Source organism: Lutra lutra, chromosome 4 (assembly GCF_902655055.1).
Source record: "Lutra lutra chromosome 4, mLutLut1.2, whole genome shotgun sequence".
In the NCBI taxonomy this organism is placed as follows: domain Eukaryota; kingdom Metazoa; phylum Chordata; class Mammalia; order Carnivora; family Mustelidae; genus Lutra; species Lutra lutra.
Window position 1 is genome coordinate 196,981,439 of NC_062281.1, and position 20,870 is coordinate 197,002,308.

The following is a 20,870-nucleotide window of genomic DNA, read 5'->3' on the forward strand; positions in this document are numbered from 1 at the left end:
GCTGTGTGGTAGACAGATGCTCGTGGAGGGTTGGCTTCCCTTTTCCTTCTTCCAAAGAAAAATAAGGAACTTTAACTTTGTTTCATGCCTTGAGCCACGAGACAGTCTAGGGATTTGAATCAGAGCAAACTGATACATTTTTCCATTTTAATTTTTTCCCTCTTGTCTCTTGATGTGGCAAGTGCCTGAAGGGGTTTGCATTTGGAGATGGGTCATTGTGACAACCAGTTTGAAGAAGCTCTTATCCGGGCTCATACTGTCTTCAGGGACATCTCGTGGTGTCTGGAGATGGTTTGGGTTGTCACGCTGGGGAAGGGTGTGCTGCTGAAAATCCCATGGTGGATAGGACAGCCCTCACCAGAGAGAGTGACCCAGCCTAAAACTCCAGTCGTTAAGATTGCCCACTTTTAAACTTGGTAATTCAGTGACAGTGTGGGTGTGCGTGCCCGAGCGCTACCCTCTGAGGGTTTGTGACAGCCCGTTGGCTGCCATTCGCTGACTAATCCCCAGCTTCCACTTCCATACCCTCTGATTTAGGTGTTCTTCTAAGTACCTTTTGTGGCACATTTTATTAAATGTGAACCACGTAGTGGCTTTTAGCACATTCACTGTGTTGTATAACCATCAGCTCCGTCTTACTACAGAAGGTTTTTTGTTTTCCCTGGGGAGCCCTATACCTGTTGAGCAGTGTTCATCCCACACGCATGTACACAGAACCCCTAGCAACCCCCGCATTTTGTCTCTGTGCATTTGCCTCTTTCATGTAAACAGAATATTTCATACACGTGGAGTCACACAGTTTGTGATTGTTTGCATCTGGCTTCTTCAGGCAGCATAATATTTTCAGGGAATAGCCATACGGTAGTGCGCACCAGTGTTTAACTCCTTTTCACTGCTGAGTAATATTCCAGTGTGCGGCTATACTACACTTTATCCATTTATTTGTTTAAAAAAATTTTGAGGTTTTACTTATTTGACAGGCAGAGGTCACAGGTAGTCAGAGAGGCAGGCAGAGAGAGAGGAGGAAGCAGGCTTCCTGTGGAGCAGAGAACCCAATGTGGGGCTCGATCCCAGGACCCTGGGATCATGACCTGAGCCAAAGGCAGAGGCTTAACCCACTGAGCCACCCAGGCGCCCCATCCATTTATTTATTGATAAACACTGAGCTCTTGGCCATTGTGCGTAGCACTGCTGTGAGATGTGTGCATGTGTGAGGACTGGTTTCTAGTTCTGGGGGACACATGGCTAGGAGTGGTCTTGCTGGATCACATGGCAAATCTGAGTTTAACTTTCTGAAGAACCTCCGTACCATACTGTTTTCTTTCCACACTTACTCGTATTGACAGAAAAGCTTGTGTTTGCTCATTACATATGTAACATAATTCCAAAATAAAGCTATTTTTGTTAAATAAATGCTTTAGAATTAACAGTTGAACTGGGGGCCATTTCAGTGTGTTAATACCTCTCCTGGCCTCCAGACTAGGTGTGTGGCTGGGAGTTTTAGATGCAGGAGATAGTGAATCCATCAGCAGGCAGGTGGTAATCCTTGAAACGTCCAGAATGGGACTTTTCACACACATTTTAATTTGGAGCGATCACAGAAGCCTATGTAAGTGTTTTGAAACTTAGTTTCTGAGAAAGAACAAGCAGATATTCCAGAAGAAATCTAGAATTAAGGGTGCTTTTGTTCTGGCTGCAGTACTGGGAGAGGAGAGTTGGGAGCTCTTCTAGGGGGGCCTCCTGGCCACCAGGGCTAGGGCTGGTGGTGGGAGTGGCACCTGTGCCCCCGTAGACCAGCCACACTTGGAAAGTGTCCAGGCCTCCTTTTGAGATTCAGATGCATTCCTTTACATGTCTGATGGCAGAGTCTGGGTTACGGTACTTTAGAAGCTTCTGGAACTGCAGTGGTGGTTTTTACTGTTACTGTAATTTTTATAGTTGGATTCAGTAGGATTCAATGTATTTTCCAGGAGGCATTGCTAAGGAATTTTTAGAAAGAAACTGAGATCAGAGTTCTTTTCCACCCTGAAAAGCCAAATACTAAGTTAATACAAAGTGCTAAGCAAAATGACGTGGGACAAGAAATGGTAGTAGGGAAGGGATGGGTTCATGTGCTCCTTCAGCCGTGTGGAATGTAGGTCGTTGCAGCCTGGATGCAGTGCATGGAGAGCCTTTTTTGTCTGTTGCAGACGATTTTTCATGCATTGGAGACCAGACCAGAAGCACTTCTGAATTAAGGTAATGCTGGTGCAGTTGATCCTGTCAGGTTTTAAAGCACAATGTTTAAATTTCTTCAGGGTTTCTTATTTTAAATACCTGGTTTTTGTACAGTTTTGCCCGTCTCTTTTTTTTTTTTTTTTTTTAAAGATTTTATTTATTTATTTGCCAGAGAGAGAGAGCAAGTACAGGCAGACAGAGTGGCAGGCAGAGGCAGAGGGAGAAGCAGGCTCCCCACAGAGCAAGGAGCCCGATGTGGGACTCGATCCCAGGACGCTGGGATCATGACCTGAGCCGAAGGCAGCTGCTTAACCAACTGAGCCACCCAGGCGTCCCTGCCCATCTCTTTTTTAAGCTTATAGTTGGTTTTCAGAGCAGATTGTTCCTGAGAAGCATGTTTTTTTGAAAGGCTGTATCCAGTGTTCAGAAGGAAGAGCTAAAGTCCCAGCTTTCTGAACAGGGCGGGATTTCTCCAGCTGTTTTCATTAGAAAGCAGGAGAGCCATTTTTCAAATCAGACCTTGGTTGGAATACGGTAGATTGTGCAGGTAAAAGGAAAGCCACGTGACTCATAGAAAACTCCCTATAAATTTGTGTGAAGTGGGAGCAGTACAGCAAATGTGTCACAGAGTCAGGGCTCAGTGGGTCTGGTTGAGGGTACAGTTCTTTTTGTAATTCTTGGAACTCTGTAAGTTGAAAGAATTCTTTCTTTTAAAAGATTTTATTTATTTGAGAGAAGGCGTGCATGCATGTGTACCTGGAGAGAAGGCAGAAGGGGAGGGGGATGGAGAGAATCCCAGGCAGACGCCTTGCTGAGGTGCTGAGCCCAACTCAGGGCTTGATTCTACAACCCTGAGATCACAACCTGAGCTGAAACCAAGAGTCGGATGTTTAACAGACGGAACCACCCAGACAGCCCAAGTCAAAGGAATTTTAAAAAGCAAAACTAAATTAGGAACACGTCTGTGGCTCAGATGGTTAAGCCGCTGCCTTCGGCTCAGGTCATGATCTCAGGGTCCTGGGATCGAGCCCCGCATCAGGCTTTTCCCCCCTCTCTCTGTGCTCCCACTCTCTCATGTGCGCACGTGCTCGCTCTCAAATAATTAAGTAAAATCTTTAAAAACAAACGAAAAAACCCCCAAAACTAAATTAAGTGACTTCATTGCTTGAACAATTGGTCATCCCTATGCAGAAGGTGAACTTGGCGCTGTAGACAAAATTTAACTCAAAGTGAACCTCAAAGTCACCCTAACTAGAAGACATTGAAGATTGTTAAGACTTCAGGTTTGGCAAAGATTTCTTAATTATGACATCAAAGATAAAAGCCATAAAAGAGAACATTTATAAATTAGACTTTGTCAAGATTAAAAGGCCTCTGCTCCTTCAGAGACACTGTTAACAACATGGAAAGACAAGCCACAGGCTGGCGCACGAGGTAGTGCGTGACACATCTTAGACGACTTGTGTACAGAGGAAATAAAGAACTCCTAAAACTCAGTATGAAGGAAGCAAGTGATGCGAACAGACACTTCAGTGGAGAGTAGAGAGAGCGAGAGCAGAGAAGCATGATTGAAAAGATGGCCAGGGTGCGTGGGGGGCTTAGTCGGTCAGTCCTCTTCCTTCAGGTCAGGTCTTGATCCCAGGGTCCTGGGATCGAGTGCCGTGTCGGGTATCCCTGCTCAGCGGAGAGTCTGGTTCTCCCACTGCCCCACTGCCCTCCTCCCTGCTTACGCTCACTCGCTCACTCTGAAATAAAATCTTTTTTTTTTTTAAGATTTTATTATTTATTTGGCGGAGACCGCGAGAGAGAGAACACAGGCTGGGGAGTGGGAGAGGGAGAAGCAGGCTTCCTGCTGAGCAGGGAGCCCGATGTGGGCTCGATCCCAGGACCCTGGGATCATGACCTGAGCTGAAGGCAGACGCTTAACAACTGAGCAACCCAGGTGCCCCCAAAACAAATAAAATCTTAAAGAAAAAAAAAAGGAAAGGGAAAGCCACAATCGTTAGCTGTTGGGAGATGGAAATTTAGTCCGTAAGGAGACACCACGGTCCAGCTCCTAGACGGACTAACGGGTGGTCATGGCAAGTGCTGATGAGGACATACAGGAACTGGGCTCGGAGGCACTGCTGGTGGGAGAGGGAAACGGTGCAAGCACTTTGAAGACAGTTTGGCAGTTTCTTACAGTGCTGAGCATGTGCCTCCATATATGCTCCCTGTTCAGTGTGTCCCCAACAGAAACGGAAGGAGACGTCCGTATAAGACTTGGGCACGCGGCAGCACGGATGAGTGTCAGAATAACACCGAGCAGGCAGAGCCAGACCGTAAGAAACTACACACTGTAGGACTCCGTGTGCCCAAATTTTGGGAGCTGTGCGCTGGTGCGTGGTGACAGAAAGCAGATGGGTGGCACCTGGGGAGGGGTGGGATTCCAGAGGGGCACAGAGGATGACGGACATGTTCGTTACCTGAATTGTGTGGCTGGTTTCAGAGATGTGTCCGTGTGTTAGGTATTAAGTGGTACATATTTATTGTGTAACTTGCATTTCAATGAGGATATTTTATGTTTTAAAAACTAAACGAACAATTAGAAAGCGATGCGAGCAAGTCTCATCTCTGCTGGGTGAACCCCAGTACCTCACAGGTTGACGCTTTCCGTTGTGTTCTTGGTCTCTGCCGACTCCGCTGACTGGCCAGGAAGTCCGGCAGGTGAAGGAGGAGGTAGTTTTCTTAAGTAATTTCAGGCTAAAATGTTTTGCTACTACTCTTACAAGTCCTACTTAGGGAGGGTTTACTGTAGTCCATTCAGGTTTTAAAGGCCTCACATGGCTTCTCATTGATCCCTCATAGCATGTAAGGTGTCCGTCCTGTAACTGTCTCCACTTTGAGACCGAAAAGCAGAGGCAGAGAGAGGTTAGGCACTTAGCAGAGGCCACCTGCGACGAGAGGGTCAGGACTGGGACCCTGCATGAGCAGGACCCAAGCGCATGGCAGCCGCGCTGTCCCCAGCCGGCCGGTCCTGTTCAGTCGGCTGGACGTGCAGAGGCTCATGGAGACAGTTTCTGGGGGAGACCCGGTGGTGTTCCTCCTCGTTTCAGGAAGTAGTTGTAAGAACAGATTGTATGATGGAGTGCAATTAGCACATCGGCCCAGAACTTGGGGGTGAGAGCCTCTCCCACGTGCTTGAGGTCGTTCCCTCCATCGTGTGTCCAGCTCTCACCACCCTTCCCTGCCGGACCTTTCTTCTGGATGTGTGCCATTTGTTTCTTCAAACATGTTAATTGCGTATGACGTTTGGCTCTGAGATAAGTAAAGTGCAGCCTCTTGTTTGGCCTCAGCAGTTTTGCAGGGGTTGGGTTGACTGAACGATTTTGATCCCATAGGGTGTGCTGGGTTCTGTGCTCCACGCTGGGAGCACAGCAACGGTACAGGCTCCGCGGGCGAGACGCAGGGGAGAGTGCAGCGGCACAGGTGGGTTTCCGTGGGGCGCCAGACACGGGGTCAGGAGAAAGGCTCACTGGCCCTTTCCTGTGACTCCAGAGAGAGACAGAGCCTCAGGGAGGGGAACTCCTGCCCGCTCTCCAGCACCCACTCACCCTGGTCTTCCATCTGGTTCCCTGAGCTGCCCGTGCTGCCAGTCTCCAGCAGCTCTGCAGCCTCCTACCCCGGTCACTGTTAGCCCTGACTGCCGGCTGCTGGGCGGCTGACGGGGCCTGGTTCGAGGAGGTGCTGGAAGCGGGGGCGTAGGACTGAGCAGATACGAATGGGGATGCGCCTCTCTCGGTTTCTGACTCGGAGGACAGAGGTTGGCTTTGTGGAGGGAGAGCCTGGTTCCTGCTATTCTAGAACGACGCTGAAGTGAATCCATCCCCAGATGAGAGTCTCCCACTGGAGGGAAGAGGGGAGGCAGGGCTCGGTGCTGTGCTGGCCCCTGTGGTAGTTGGTGGCCGCTGGCCATGTGTTGACTGAGGAGCACTTGGAGTAAGGCTGGTCCAAATGGAAATGTAAAACACACACTCGATTTCAAAAACTTCGTATGACAAAGGAGCATGAAATACCCGTTTGTAATTGTTTTATATTGTTTACATGTTGAAATAACATTTTTGGTATGTCGGATTAAATAAATATATTACTAAATTGACGTTAACCCACGGGCGCCTGGGTGGCTCAGTCTTTAAGGCTCTGCCTTCGGCTTCGGTCACGATCCCAGGGTCCTGGGATCGAGCCCCGCATGGGGCTTCCTGCTTGGCGGGGAGCCTGCTCCCCCTCCCCAGCTCCCCCTGCTTGTGTTCCCTCTCTCGCTGTGTCTCTGTCAAGTGAATAAATAAGTAATCTTTACAAATAAAATTAAATTAACATTGACCGATTTTTTTTTTTTTTTACTTTTTTAATATGGGTACGGGAAAATGAAAACCTCCACGTGTGGTTCACGTTGTGTTTCTGCTGGACAGCACTGGCGAGCTGACTGGGTGGGGTATAAGAGCCCGTGAGGGTGGGGGCTGCAGAGGACACCCAGAAACTCTTATCCCTGATGAGTGGGCTCTCCTGAATTGATGGCATTTAGCTGGAAAAGCAATTTTTTAAAAAAAGATTTTATTTATTTGACAGAGATCACAAGTAGACAGAGAGGCAGGCAGAGAGAGGGGGAAGCAGGCTCCCCGCGGAGCAGAGAGCCTGATGCGGGACTTGATCCCAGGGCCCTGAGACCATGACCTGAGCTGAAGGCAGAGGCACAACCCACTGAGCCACCCAGGCGCCCCTGGAAAGCAATTTAAAGGTGCTTCCCCTAGAAGTGGAGAAGCTAAGATCTCTGGCCGCAGTGCGCGTGTGACCGTGAGCAGAAAGGCCTGCGCGCAGCTCTCCTGGTCGGAAGGCTGGCCTGAGCCGCTAACTTCCGTCGCGTCAGTGTCCGAGAGCTTGCCCCGGTGGGGTGCTGTGTGCGTGCAGGTGACAAGGAAGTGAAGCGTTGTTTTACGGTCCTGCGAGCATTGCGAGCCAGTCAGCCTGCTTAGGGCGCCCGGCAGGGGTAACTCCAGGGTAGGCTCCGTTGGAATTGTGGCCATTTGGGATCGTATCCGCCTCTCTTGGTGACCACGTGTACACTCGGTAGGACCTCTTCCCGTGATGGTGAGGACACAGTTTGTGCTCCTCGGTCACATCTGTGACCTGGGAGTGGATCGTAAATCCGCTTCTACCTCAAGTGGGAGGTGTCCATGTGGTAAAATCATCAAGACGCCCTGAGTCAGACCCTCAAAAGGACGTTTGGCTCTGCCTCTTCAGACTGGCGCCTGAGGGTGGGCGTTTGTGTCTTCACCACAGCGACCTCTGTCCGTGGCAGGTGCTTAGTGAGCGAATGTAAGGTGCTTGTAGAGCAAGGCCAGGAGTGCTGCTGAGGAGAGAGGAGCTCTCCTTCTCTGGACGCGGACTGGACATGACGCCTGATCTCTCTGATCAGCCAGCCTGCACCTGCTCCCCACTGCGACAGAAGTGATCTGATGGCGAAGAATCACAGAGCTGTTGGGGGCAAATCAAGACATATTCAGAAGAAGTTAATAGACATTGATGAGTGTGAGTCAAGCTTTTGGTTTCTGTAATTTTGGGGGGAGATGCGAGCTGCAGGCTGTCTGAGTTCACAGTCCGTTCTGAGAGGAGCAGCGGAGACGGCTCTGCTTACCTGGACGTTGGCTCCTTGGGTGTCAGATCACGTACACCGTTGTCAACAGGAACGTATTTATACAGCCTGTACGGTTGTGTTTCTGCTCTCATGGCTCGCTTTTCAGACTGTGGACAAACCTTGGCCGTTGCCTCCAGGCGGGAAGGAGGATCAAGCGGCCTCGCGGCGAGCGTAAGGGCAGTCTGGGCACAGGTGGAGAGAGTCTCCGAGGGTGAGCCCCTATGGACGTCTGGCTCTGGAAGGGGCACATGGAGGGGAGTTGTGTCTTGGGGGCGGGGCTGCTCGAAGATGAGGGACGCTTGTCAAGGGGCTGGAGAGTGAGAAGAATGTCCCTCGACGCTCCTGGGCCGAGACAAGGTGTTGTCAGCATGTCATACTTCTTTGGCTTCCTGGGCCTGGTTGGGCGGGTACTGTGTAGGAAACGGAGCTGGGCCGGTGCTCTCTTTCCCTTCCCTGAGGCCCCCTTCGAGCAGCAGCACTACAAGGGAGCGTCGAGGCTCAGCTCCCTTGGGCTCTGTCAAGTGCTGGGAGGTCCCCAAAGGGTCCTCCAGGTTCCGTTTGGTGTTCTGTCGGCAGAAATAGGAGGTGGACGAAGTTTCAAGTTCTTGTCTAATTCAGGTGTTTAAATAAGCCTGGGTTTAAGGTTATTTAGTACAGCTAGAGAATAAAGGAGTACCTTCTGGGCTCGGGTCTCGGCTGCAGAGGGGAGATCATCAGGGGGATGCTGTCATTTGGAAAGTGCCACAGGAAGATGCGTGCGTGGCACCACCACTGTGGCCCTGAGGCCAGCCACCTTCAGAGGTCAGCCTGTGGCAGGTGTGGCTGCCCTGCCCAGCGGGAGGCACCTTTCACTGGGGTGTCAAGGCGAAAAGACGAAACTCCATCAGGACCAGTCAGACAAGGCACCGCAGACTCAGGTCTGGATTCCGTGAAGGAGCAGCACCTCGACCCAAGAGGATGGCGGTTGCAGCACCCACTTCCTCTTAAGGACTTCAACAAGCAGTCGCACACTAAGTCGTACAGTAAGACCACTTGTGGTGGTCCTGTGGCCCTGTGGTCCTGGGACCTGACTTGAACTGAAGGCAGGTGCTCAACCGACTGAGCCACCCTGGTGCTCCTAGATTTAATTTTAATATGTTCTGAAGTATAAATTCTTTCTAGTAATTTTTTTTTAAAGATTTTATTTATTTATTTGACAGAGAGAGATCACAAGTAGACAGAAAGGCAGGCAGAGAGAGAGAGAGAGAGAGGGAAGCAGGCTCCCTGCTGAGCAGAGAGCCCGATGCGGGACTCGATCCCAGGACCCTGAGATCATGACCTGAGCCAAAGGCAGCGGCTTAACCCACGGAGCCACCCAGGCGCCCTCTAGTAATTTTTTTTTCAAAGATTTCATTTATTTATTTGACAGAGAGAAATCACAAGTAGGCAGAGAGGCAGGCAGAGAGAGGGGGAAGCAGGCTCCCTGCCAAGCAGAGAGCCCGATATGGGGCTTGATCCCAGGACCGTGGGATCATGACCTGAGCCGAAGGCAGAGGCTTTAACCCACTGAGCCACCCAGGTGCCCCTCTTTCTAGTAATTTTTAAACGTGGCATTGCATAGCAGCCTGCAAGTAACTTGCACGTGTAGGTGAATAGTGCCTTATGACCAATGGGTTTCAAGGAACCTAGGAATGAATTTATTTATTTATTTAATAAAGATTTTATTTATTCGTTTGACAGAGACACAGTGAGAGAGAGAGAACACAAGCAGGGGGAGTGGAGGAGGGAGAAGCAGGCCTCCCGCCGAGCAGGGAGCTGGACATGGGGCTCGATTCCAGGACCCCAGGACTATGACCCGAGCCAAAGGCAGACGCCTAAGGACTAAGCCACCCAGGCGCCCTGGAACCTTGGAATTTGTAGTTATCGATACTGGTGCCTTCTCCGTCAGGCACATCTCTGCGCACACAGGGGTCGGGGTGTCTTACAACAGTGACTGGTCTTACTGCTGGTCGTGAGAAACTGTGCTCGACGCTGTCCCCGCAGCTCGCTTGCCTTCCTGCTGCTGCCGGGTGCACGGCTGATTTTTGTCACACAGTAGTTCTTTCTAGTGTGCACAGCCCCGTGGTGACTCATCACTCGAGCCCCGGCAGGGACCTGGGCAGTGGAGGGTGTACACGTCGGGGTGGTACCGCTGCTCACAGGGTGGCGGGCTTTTCCACTGCGCTGTCTCGGGGTTGAGCATGGACTTCTAGAAGGACGTGTTGACTTCCCACAAATTCAGTGTGAGTGTGAGTGGCATTTGGCCGTCAGTGACTTTATGAATTGAATTATCTGCTGTAGGTTTTGTTGTCATTTGAAAACTGTAAGAACCATTATTTTTCAAAGGTAGTAAACTGAAGTGAGTGAGGCTCCTCCTATTTTCTGGAGTGTCTGCTGGGGACCCCGGGATGGTCAGACTGTTTGTAGAGCTAATAGGTATTTCAGTGTATGTAGAGATTGTTTCTTGTGTCTTATTTTTCTGTTTATGAGACTAACATGATTGTTGTATGAAGTTACTTCTACTGAAGATGATTAAGTTTTTTACATTGTCCTAATGCTTTAGGGGATCCTCTTTGAATGGGGTTAAACAGTAAGTTAAGAAAAAAATTATACTGCATTGTCCATAAGTGTAAAATGTGCCAAGTAGAAGTGTTCTGTGTGTGCTTTACCTAATAGGAAGCCACTTACCTGAGTGGAGGACTGTTTGAAATTTGCGTCAGAAAACTGAGTTGCAGGGAAATCTGAGGAGACATCCGAGATGCTGAGGGCAGACTATTTAAATAAACTGCGTCCTAATAGAGTAATTTGCAAATATCATGTAAAAGTTTGCCGGATCGCTAAGCCAGAGCCAAATGAGGGTGTCACATGTGATTGCATTTCCTTTCTGCATCTTCATTACCATTTGGTTCCCCGTAAACTAGTCACGTTTTACTTTTTATTTCATTGAATATTCTGATATCTGCTATTTCGTAGAAGCTAATTTCATGGTAATATATCATCAAAATGTAATATTAATTTTTATCCCTTTTGAAACACGGATATAGAAACCTCCAAGGTTGACCATTTGGTTGTTCAGACAAATTTGGGGATTACTAGGTCGAGTCTTCCTCGCAGCCAGCTGGAGGGGGGGCAGTCTGTGTCATTGCAGGAAAATATGTGAGGACACTGCGTGATCTGTGTGGGGGATGCCTGTGCTCCCAGACTCTTTTTCTTTAAGATTTTATTTATTTGAGAGAGAGAGAGAGAGCGTGAGCAGGGGGAATGGGAGGGGCAGAAGAAGAAGAGAGAGAATTCCAAGCAGACCTCCACTCAGCATTGGAGCCTGACCTGGGGCAGGATCCCATGACCCTGAGATCATGACCCCAGCCGAAATCAGGAGGTGCGCACTCAACCAACTGAGCTACCCAGTGCCCCTGTGCTCCCATGCTTTTAAATCAAGAGGTTTATGACAGATTCATCACATATTCGTAATGTAGTCAGACAATACCAAGAAATACTGACTTTGAAAAAATTTATTATAAGAATATTCAAACGTAAATAAAAAATATTATGTAATCACCCATCTCCAACATTTATAGAGTTTTGCCAATTTCATTTAATCATCTTCCTCCTTCCTTCCATTTTATCTTGGAGTATTTTGAAGCAAATGCCCAAATCACATCATCTCACCCATCGGTAAGAAGTATTTCTTTTTTTTCTTTTTCTTTTTTTTTTTTTTCCTTCCTTTAATCTTAAGCAAAAGAAACACAGGGGTTCAAAAATAAAAATTTATTTCCCCTGCAGTAAGAAGTATTTCCAACACTGTGGCCTTTACTCCTGCTGTGACAACAAAGAAAGAGCTCAGCTCTCATGCCACCAAACACCAGCCATATTCACATTTTCCTTATTTTCTCTGAAGTCTGTACATTTGGATTTTGAATCAAGATACAAAGTTACCGGGGCGCCTGGGTGGCTCCGTGGGTTGAGCCTCTGCCTTCGGCTCAGGTCATGATCCCAGGGTCCTGGGATCGAGCCCTGCATTGGGCTCTCTGCTCGGCGGGGAGCCTGCTTCCCTCTCTCTCTCTCTCTCTGCCTGCCTCTCTGCCTGCTTGTGATCTCTGTCTCTCTGTCAAATAAATAAATGAAATCTTAAAAAAAAAAAAAGATACAAATTTACTAACATAAAAAAAAACCTGTCCTACTGGAAAATTGAAATGCATATAAAAGTTAATCGTATAGGAACTTCATCATCAAACTACAGCAGTGACCAACTCACAACCAGTCCTATTTATGTCTGCCCTTGCCTGTTCTCTTCCATTTTGGTGGTTGTAAAGCAAACTTCAAACATGGCGTTCCGTTGTTGGGTAAGTTCGCGTACACCTGCAAGTGTGCGGAGGTTGCGGACCAGTTCTGTGGGACAGGGAGCCACAGTGCTTGGCTCTGTGCACCTGCTTCAGCACAGCACCTGTCCTCGAGCACGGTGTCCTTGTTCTGCCACCGTGTGTTGCTCACAGTTGTGTTAGCGCAGTATGTAATGGAAGGAGGGTTTCTCTACTTTCTTTTTCTGAATGAAAAAGACAAACTGATGAAATCGGTTTAAATTCCTCATGTGAAACTCTTTTTTTTTTTTTAAGAATTTATTTATTTGACAGAGAGTGAGAGAAGGAGAAGAGAGCACAAGCAGGGGGAGCAGCAGAGGGAGAGGGGGAAGCAGGCTCCCTGTTCAGCAAGGGAGCCTGATGTGGGACTCAATCCCAGGACCCTAAGATCATGACCTGAGCTGAGGGCAGAGGCTTAACCCACTGAGCCACCCAGGCACCCCTCATGAGAAACTCTTTACCTCAAAATGGTTATTTGACTTGGAGATGACGGGGGGCACTTCTGTGGCTGAACTAGGTAGCCGGCTTCTTCCCTGATTGAGTTTCAGAGGCATGTGAAGATTGCAGGAGACCTCGCTGAAACGGACTAGAGGTCCAGAAGGGGCGGTTGGTAGAGAAAGCCGGTACCGCTGGGTATCTGTTGCAGATCATCGCTTAGAGGCCCCAGTGGGAAAAGAGGTGCATTGTATCTCCTACAAGAGAGCCAGTGCCCTAGGGTGCCCGACTGGCTCAGTTGATGGAGTATATGACTCTTGACCTCGGGGTTGAGTGTGGAGCCTTCTAAAAAAAAGAAAATTCCACTGGCCCTGAAACTCAACTGGTGAGAAACCGTTACTACCCTGACCTCCTGCTTCTCTCCAATGGGCTTTTGTTCCAAACAGCCCTCCCAACGTCCTCCTCCTTCCTTCCTTCTTCCTCCCTAAAACACCGTTCCTTCCCTTTATTTGTTGGACTTGCCTGTGGTTTTACTGTGGCTTGCTTGTCCGGAATTGCAGTTCTCTGCTCTTCCCAAATAAACCCTCTTTTGGGGTAAAATAACTCGCACTTTGATTTTAAAGGCTAACAGGTGCTAGCCGTCCTGTTCAGTGCAGCACCGTGGGCCCAGGGGTAGCCAGCAGCTGGCGTCTCGGGCTGTCTCCTTTTTGCCTGTGAGACCACGTGTGTACACTGTGGCGGCTGAAAGCTGTGCTTCACAGTCCAATCACTGAAAGGCCTGCGGAGCACATCCCAGTTGTGTCTTACTTAATTTTCATTTCAGCCCTGTGATGTGGGTAACACCGTTCCTGGAGGGATTGGACGGAAAAGTGATTTGGTGTCACGTTCCTAGTATGTGTCAGAACCAAAACTAAGGATCATTTTTTGATATAATCACGCCATTTTGTCATTAACAAGCCTTGCAGCGTGAATGTCATTGTTAGTGACTGGGGTACTGGGGGGGGCACCCTTGAAGTTCCTTCCCACACCTTACTGGGGTCTTGATGAGAGTGAAGGGAAGTGATGGGGGCCACCTGAAGCACGTTATGTTGCAAATGTGAGATATTTGAATAAAAAATTTGTGTTAATGCTTTGACTTACAAAGATTTTGGATATAATCTGAATTAGGGCAGATCATATACTTTCAAGTTATTTAAATTTCTATGAAAAGTATTTCTAGGATAGACGTTCTAAATAAAAGCTAATGGCAATGTGGGTCATAAAGAACAGATATGAAACTCTCAGCAGGTCCTGTCTTACTGGATTAGATGGGCAAATGCACTGAGTCAGCACGGCCAGGGCTTAGCCTTGACTTTAGCAAGGGGAGAAGGAACCCCGGCCACGGAGACCCGTTGGTGGGGTTTTCTGAAGGCTTTGGGGACCTAAGGATAGTGAAGAGAAAAGCAAAGTGATTCCGTGTAAGTAAGACTTTTAAAATGTACATTTTCTTTTAACCAAAATAACATAAACTGCATTATCAGTGTTCAGAAAATGAAGAGGAAAATATGACCAATAATTCTAACAAAATGCTATTAGTCTTTTTAAATGTATTTTTTTCCACTAAAATATATATTTTAATCTTCCAAAAGAGCTAAAATTAGGGACTCCTGGGTGGCTCAGTTGGTTGCATGTGTGCCTTCGGCTCATGTCCTGCGATTTGGGCTCCCTGCTCCTCGGGGAGCTGGCTTCTCCCTCTCCCTCTGCGGGCCGCTCCCGCTGCTTGTGCTTTCTCCCTTCCTCTCTCTCTCTCTCTCAAGTAAATAAATAAAATCTTTCTGAAAAAATAGCTAAAATTATTACACAACTTTGTTTTTGTTTTAATATACATCAGGCAATTTTCCAAGTGTTTATTCCATCTTCCTTACTGTTCGTGGTGATACATAATAGTTCTTCCAGTTAAAAGTTAATGTTAATCATTAATGTGTTTTAACAAACACGTTATGTTTTAACAAAAAACATTGTTTTTTTGTTTTTTTTTTTAAACCAAGAGTATGGACCAAACAGTGTGAGTGCTTCTCGGCATCAGGGCCCAGGTAACCTGTTAACATTATTTTATTTTATTATTATTTTTTTTTTATTTTTAAGATTTTATTTATTTATTTGACAGAGAGAAATCACAAGTAGGCAGAGAGGAAGGCAGAGAGAGAGGAGGAAGCAGGCTCCCCGCTGAGCAGAAAGCCCGACGCGGGGCTCGAACCCAGGACCTGGGATCATGACCTGAGCCGAAGGCAGCGGCTCAACCCACTGAGCCACCCAGGCGCCCCTGTTAACATTATTTTAAAAAGAAAAAGCACGTGTATGTATAAAAGATAGTGTGGAGAAGAGCTGACCCACTGTTCCTGCTTCGTTCTCCGCAAACAGCCTGTTAGCGTTCTCTCGTGTGTGCAGAAAGACCATTGCTCGCACTAGCATAGATATTTGTCCTTTTTTGTGCACAGAGAGAAACATGCCATCACACATACACTGTTCTGTACCTTGTTTATTTCATTTACTGTGTCCTCATAGAAGAGCATTTGGGGTGAACTTTTAATTTATGGGAATTGGGAAGTTGTTTGCTTCCTCTTAGTTCCGCCGGTGTCTGAATGTGTGCGCTCCTTGCCTGTGGGTGTCAGTTTCTCTTTGGGGCAGCACTGACTGTGACGGTGCTGTTGGCTGACCTGCCACACTCAGGCTGTGACCCCCAGGAACGTGTCCATTAGCTTAGAGCAGAGGGTGTACACGCACATCTCATCAAGGTGGTCCTGGGCAGCACCCACTCGGGGACAGTAAGGCCAGTGTGCTGGACACCCTGAGGGCCCCTTCATCAGTGAAACTCCGTCCATCTATGAAAAAACTTCTTTTCCAGATTTGATTTCAGAAAATACACCTTTGACGAGAATAGAGCATGTAATTTTAGAAGATTTTTAAGTGCTTAACCATAGGTTACTTTTTCTCACCAGACCAGTTGTCTAGATTAAATAGGTCTGAAAGGACTTTTGTCTTTATTGCTAGTAGCCACAGGAGTAATCCTTCTCTTGAAAATGAACAGACATGGATTTTGAGTCTCTCTCTTGAGACTCAGATGCGGACACTGATTATAGAGGGCTCTGTAAGTAAAAGCATTAGTCATTTATGATACTTACTGATGAAAGAGAAATAGATCTGGTTTTGTTCGCTTTGCCTGTGACTAAAGATTCAAGCCAGCAAGTATTGATGTTATTGCTTCTGAAATTTTATGGGGTAACTGAATTAAATGGATCTTCTCGTTTTAAACACACTTGGAGGGGCACCTGGAGGACTCAGTGGGTGAAGCATCTGCCTTCGGCTCGGGCCACAGTAGTCTGCTTATCCCTCTCCCTCTGCCCCTCCCCTCCACTTGTGCTCTCTCTCTTTTTCTCTCTCTCAAATAAAGAAGTAAAATCTTAAAAAAAAATACAGACACTTGGGTTTTCAGTTAATTCATTTCTCTAGTTTTGAACAATGTAGCTGGGTGATTGTCATGTATATATTCATCTATAATATGTTTAAAAAGAACATCTAACTAAAAGAAGTACTTAAACTTAAGATCTCAGGGGTCATCCCACCTAATAATAGAATTTGGGTCTTTTATCTAAAGACCCAGCATCTCAGAAAGTACTTCCTGTTTACCTAGGTCCTAAGAGTTTGCTGTTTTTAGTCCTTACTTTAAAAATTAACCTTAACTTTTTAGTGTTGAAGTTATAATCAGAATTTATGTTTGTTGACTAAAACTAACAATTAAAGTGGTTTTTTTAAGATTTTATTTATTTGTTTGTCAGAGAGAGGGAGCACAAGCAGGGGAACAGCAGGCAGAAACAGGCAGAAGGAGAAGCAGGCGCCTCGCTGAGCAAGGAGCCCGACGAGGGACTCGCAGGACTCGGTCCCAGAACCCTGGGATCATGACCGGAGCTGAAGGCAGACCCGTAACTGCCTGAGCCCTGCAGGCGTCCCAGTAATTTACAATTGTATTTATTTATTTTAGAGAGGGAGAGCTTGCTTGGGGATGGGTGGTGAGGCAGGGCAGAGGCAGAGGGAGAGAGCATCTCCAGCGGACCCCCACTGAGCACGGATCGGGGCTCCATCTCAGGACCCCAAGGCCATGACCTGAGCGGATACCTGCAGTTGGATGCTTGACCGACTGAGCCACCCAGGCGCCCTCCTGTCTTTTTTTTTTTTTTTTTTAAAGATTTTATTTATTTATTTGACAGAGAGAGATCACAAGCAGACGGAGAGGCAGGCAGAGAGAGAGAGAGAGGGAAGCAGGCTCCCTGCTGAGCAGAGAGCCCGACGCGGGGCTCCATCCCAGGACCCTGAGATCATGACCCGAGCCGAAGGCAGCGGCTTAACCCACTGAGCCACCCAGGCGCCCCCTCCTGTCTTTTTAAGAGATTTTATTTATTTGTAAAAGTAACAACTCCGGGGTGCCTCTCTCTGTCAATAAATAAATAAAATCTTTAAAAAAAAAAAAAAAAGGTAACAACTCCGCTTACCCCACGCCAACCATTAGCTATTAATTACTTCTCTTCGGCACTGGTTTTGGAAGGCTTGAGTCAAAGGGCTTCTTTACAGACCAAGAGCAGTTCCCTGACACGGGGCGGGGTGCTGCTGCCTGCGTGAGAGCCCCCAGCGCCGCGTGACCGTGTGCGCGGCGTGTAGCTCGGATCCGCGCGCGGGAGCGGTGGCAGGGTGTCCTGGCTGGCGGCAGCAGTCCACAAACACGGGGGACACGTCATCCCAGCTTCCCAGCTCTTTTAGAAATTATCTCCTGTTCTCTTGGCACTGTCCCTGTTGCATATGTTACTGTCTGTAGGCTGCAGCTCTGAGGTGTTTGTCCGTGAAGATGGGCGAGAGCACTAGCCAGTGGCGTCGGGTAAAGTGTCTGTAGGGCGGCCGCTTCCACGTCGAGCTTCGGTAATGCTGCTTTTCACCGGGGAGGCTCCAAGTATCTTTGAAACCTTCCACATGCTTCCAGCTCCCACTTAAAGTAATGGCTTTAGAAACAACTATTTTGGTCCGAAATATTTCTGAATCTGTGTGTCAGCATGTATCGCCTTCCCAGAGGCGCCTTCATATCCCGTCCCGTCCCGTCCCTGTAAGGCCTTTCTTGGTGGTTCTGCAGACTGTCATTGAAGGTCAGGACTGGCGACGGGGGATTGCTTCCTGGAGGTCCTGCACACACACCCCTCGCCCCCTGCCTCCTGTCTGGCCTGTTTTCATAGCTGTGAATCGATAGCACAGCTGAAAGCAAGAACTAAGAACTCAAACACACACTGTTTAAAGATACTCTTTAGTGGGAAAGATATTTTTTGTTTTCATCAGTAAGTATACATCAAGTTTCTGTAATGTAAACCATGTAAATTTATTCTAAATGCTTTTGTGCAGAATAGGAAGATTTACCTAGACTGCGGACTCTAACATATATGCTTCCTGCCCCCTCCAGTTTCCCCCAGATAGGTTTCAGTCTCAGGAAAATAACTATTGTGAATTAAATATCTGGTGTATGTAATATTGACGCTGTCACTTTTGCATACAGTCTCTGGTGTGTGTTTGCACAGGACGTTGAGGCCCTTTGAGGAGCCATATTTGCGTACGGGCGTTCACCGTAGGCTTAGGCGCTTGAGATGCTGCTAATTATAGCTTCAGCTTTGAGATACATCGGTCATAACCATGACTGCTGTAACGTTCATGCTCTTGGTCGGAAATACAACCCCAGTTGCGGCATTCCCTTGGGAAGGTAGGTCTGGTCTAACAGGGAGACTTTGCTTTGAGTCTGGTTTAAGGAATGCTGTCTAAGGAGACTGGGGTGGCAGGGCTGTTTGTTCTGAGCCTAATTTGGCCTGTGCCTATCAGGATGGAGTTAGTGCTGCTGTTTCCTGGGACCCCATTTTGGTCGGAGAGCGAGATGTCCCCGGACCAGAAGCCTGTTGGATACCACACTGAGTGCTTTCAGAATTGCTGTGTGAACATTCTGACATCCGTGGGGCGTGGCGGCGGAGGGGGTCCTGGTTTCGAGAGCATCGACATGGTGCTGAGATTCTGGGCTGTCCGGCTGCCGCTCTGCTCGTCTCCTGAGCAGACTTCCCCGGCCGTCCGTGTGAGCTCTTCTAACGTCAGTCTACGCTCTTGGGTTTAGAGTGAGACTCCGATCCTTCAGGAAAAATGCTGCTTGACACATTTTTGCTTTTTCATCCCACCATCATCTTCTGAGTGTGTATTTGCCACCGTCACTGAAGGGCTGGTGGGCAGTACTGATCGCGTCTGACCGGTCCAGCCCTTGGTAGAACCGTAGAGGTTCTGGTGAGCGCTGAAGAGAAGTGCTCTGACTGTGATAAAAGATAGCTCTCCAAATGCCGGTTCCCTTTCACCCGCTTCGTTAAGCTACTCAGCCATTGTTTATTAATTTTCCTTATGCTTGTATTTCTGTTTCAGATCTCCGTTTCCTTGAGGTGGCACTGTAGAGCGCTGGCACCCGAAGATGAGTGAACTTGACCAGCTGCGGCAGGAGGCCGAGCAGCTTAAAAACCAAATTAGGGTATGTAGCTGTATGTGTGCTTGACTTGGTTTATAAATCATTCACATTTCAGGTAAGATGTTACCTGTTGGGTAGGGTGCGTTTCAGAATGACTACATAGTATTTTGGATTAAAACTGAATTTTCACTGGAGCAGGATATGCTCATGGAGCCAGGTACTTGGCCTAGGATGTGGTTTTCAGGGTTTTGTTTTCTAGTATGTCATTATTATTTTTTTTTAAAGATTTTATTTATTTATTTGACAGACAGAAATCACAAGGAGGCAGAGAGAGAGGAGGAAGCAGGCTTCCTCCTGAGCTGAGAGCCTGATGTGGGGCTCGATCCCAGGACCCTGAGATCATGACCTAAGCCGAAGGCAGAGGCTTTAACCCACTGAGCCACCCAGGCGCCCCAGCTCCCAGAGTTCTACAGCTTTAAATCCCAGCCTGGCCAACCGCAGAGCCCATGCACTTCTGAAAAGGCAGGGCTGGGAGGGTTCTGAAGACATGAATTCTGCTCTCCTCCCATTTTGTGAACCAGAACTTGTAATGAACATTTTCTACAGAAACATTAAATACAAGTACTTGTTCCTGTTTTCACACTGTCCTTAAGAAGACAGTGACAAGGAGGGGTCGACCCCCAGAGAACCCATTTCTAGGACACTGAGGTAGATTCGTATCCACTTGAAGGGGCTTCTTAAGGCCCAGCTCTCTTCAGAGCATCATTTTCTCAGTGTGTCTAAGCAGCAGTTTATTTTTCTGAGTCTGCTCTAAGTGGGGAGCTTTACCCCCTTCAGATGACCGGCTCCGTGTTCAGAAAGCCTAGTGGTGACTGGGCAAGGAAGCATCAGCATCTTGGTAGCCAACTTTTTTTCTTAAACACCTGAGAAAAGATAATGGAATTTTTAAAGATCTACAGCCAAGAGGATACAAAGTATCTTTCAAATTTCAAACCCTAACATTCTGAAGACCAACTCCACAGGGCGCCCTAGGCGTCTCAGATGATGAAGTGTCCGCCTTTAGCTCAGGTCACGATCGCCGGGTCCTGCTATAGAGCCCGGTGTTGGGCTCCTGGCTCAGCGGGGAGCCTTCTTCTCCTTCTCCCTCTCCTCACGCTCATGCTCATGAACTCCTCTCTCTCTCTGTCTCAAATGAAGAAATCAAATCTTAAAAAAAAAACAAAAACTTGGATACAGCTCAATAAAAATAAGCAAGACTTGGTGTTTTTAACGGTTTGCTCTGATCAGATTGGATTCACACCGCCCGTCCGCCTTCCAGAACACAGAACTCAGAATTTTGTTCTTCTGATCGCTATAAATTATTGTTTAGAAGTTCTTCATCATGGGTTCAGATCTGTGCGTAGCAGATAAAGAAAGTTTGTGTGGGGACGCCTGGGTGCCTCAGTCGGTTGGACAACTGCCTTTGGACCAGGTCATGGTCCCAGGGTGCTGGGACTGAGTCCCGCGTCACGCTCCCTGCTCAGCGAGGAACCTGCTTCTCCCTCTGCCTGCTGCTCCCCCTGCTTTTGCTCTCTCTCACTCTCTGACAAACAGATAAAAAAATCTTTTAAAAAAAGAAAGAAAGAAATTTTGTATGGCATAGAGGAAAGACATCGAAATTTGGGGG

General features: G+C 47.8%; 1 protein-coding gene across 4 annotated transcripts in view; it reads left to right on the forward strand.

The window, feature by feature from the left end:
• Positions 1 to 20,870, forward strand: part of GNB1 (G protein subunit beta 1) — an 84,477-nt gene that overhangs the window by 37,960 nt on the left and 25,647 nt on the right. For all 4 annotated transcript variants that reach the window (XM_047724373.1, XM_047724374.1, XM_047724371.1 and 1 more), the window contains exon 2: positions 19,165 to 19,267. In XM_047724373.1, the coding sequence (XP_047580329.1) occupies positions 19,211 to 19,267 (57 nt within the window). In that variant the 5' untranslated portion in view covers positions 19,165 to 19,210. The remainder of the gene's footprint in view (positions 1 to 19,164; positions 19,268 to 20,870) is intronic.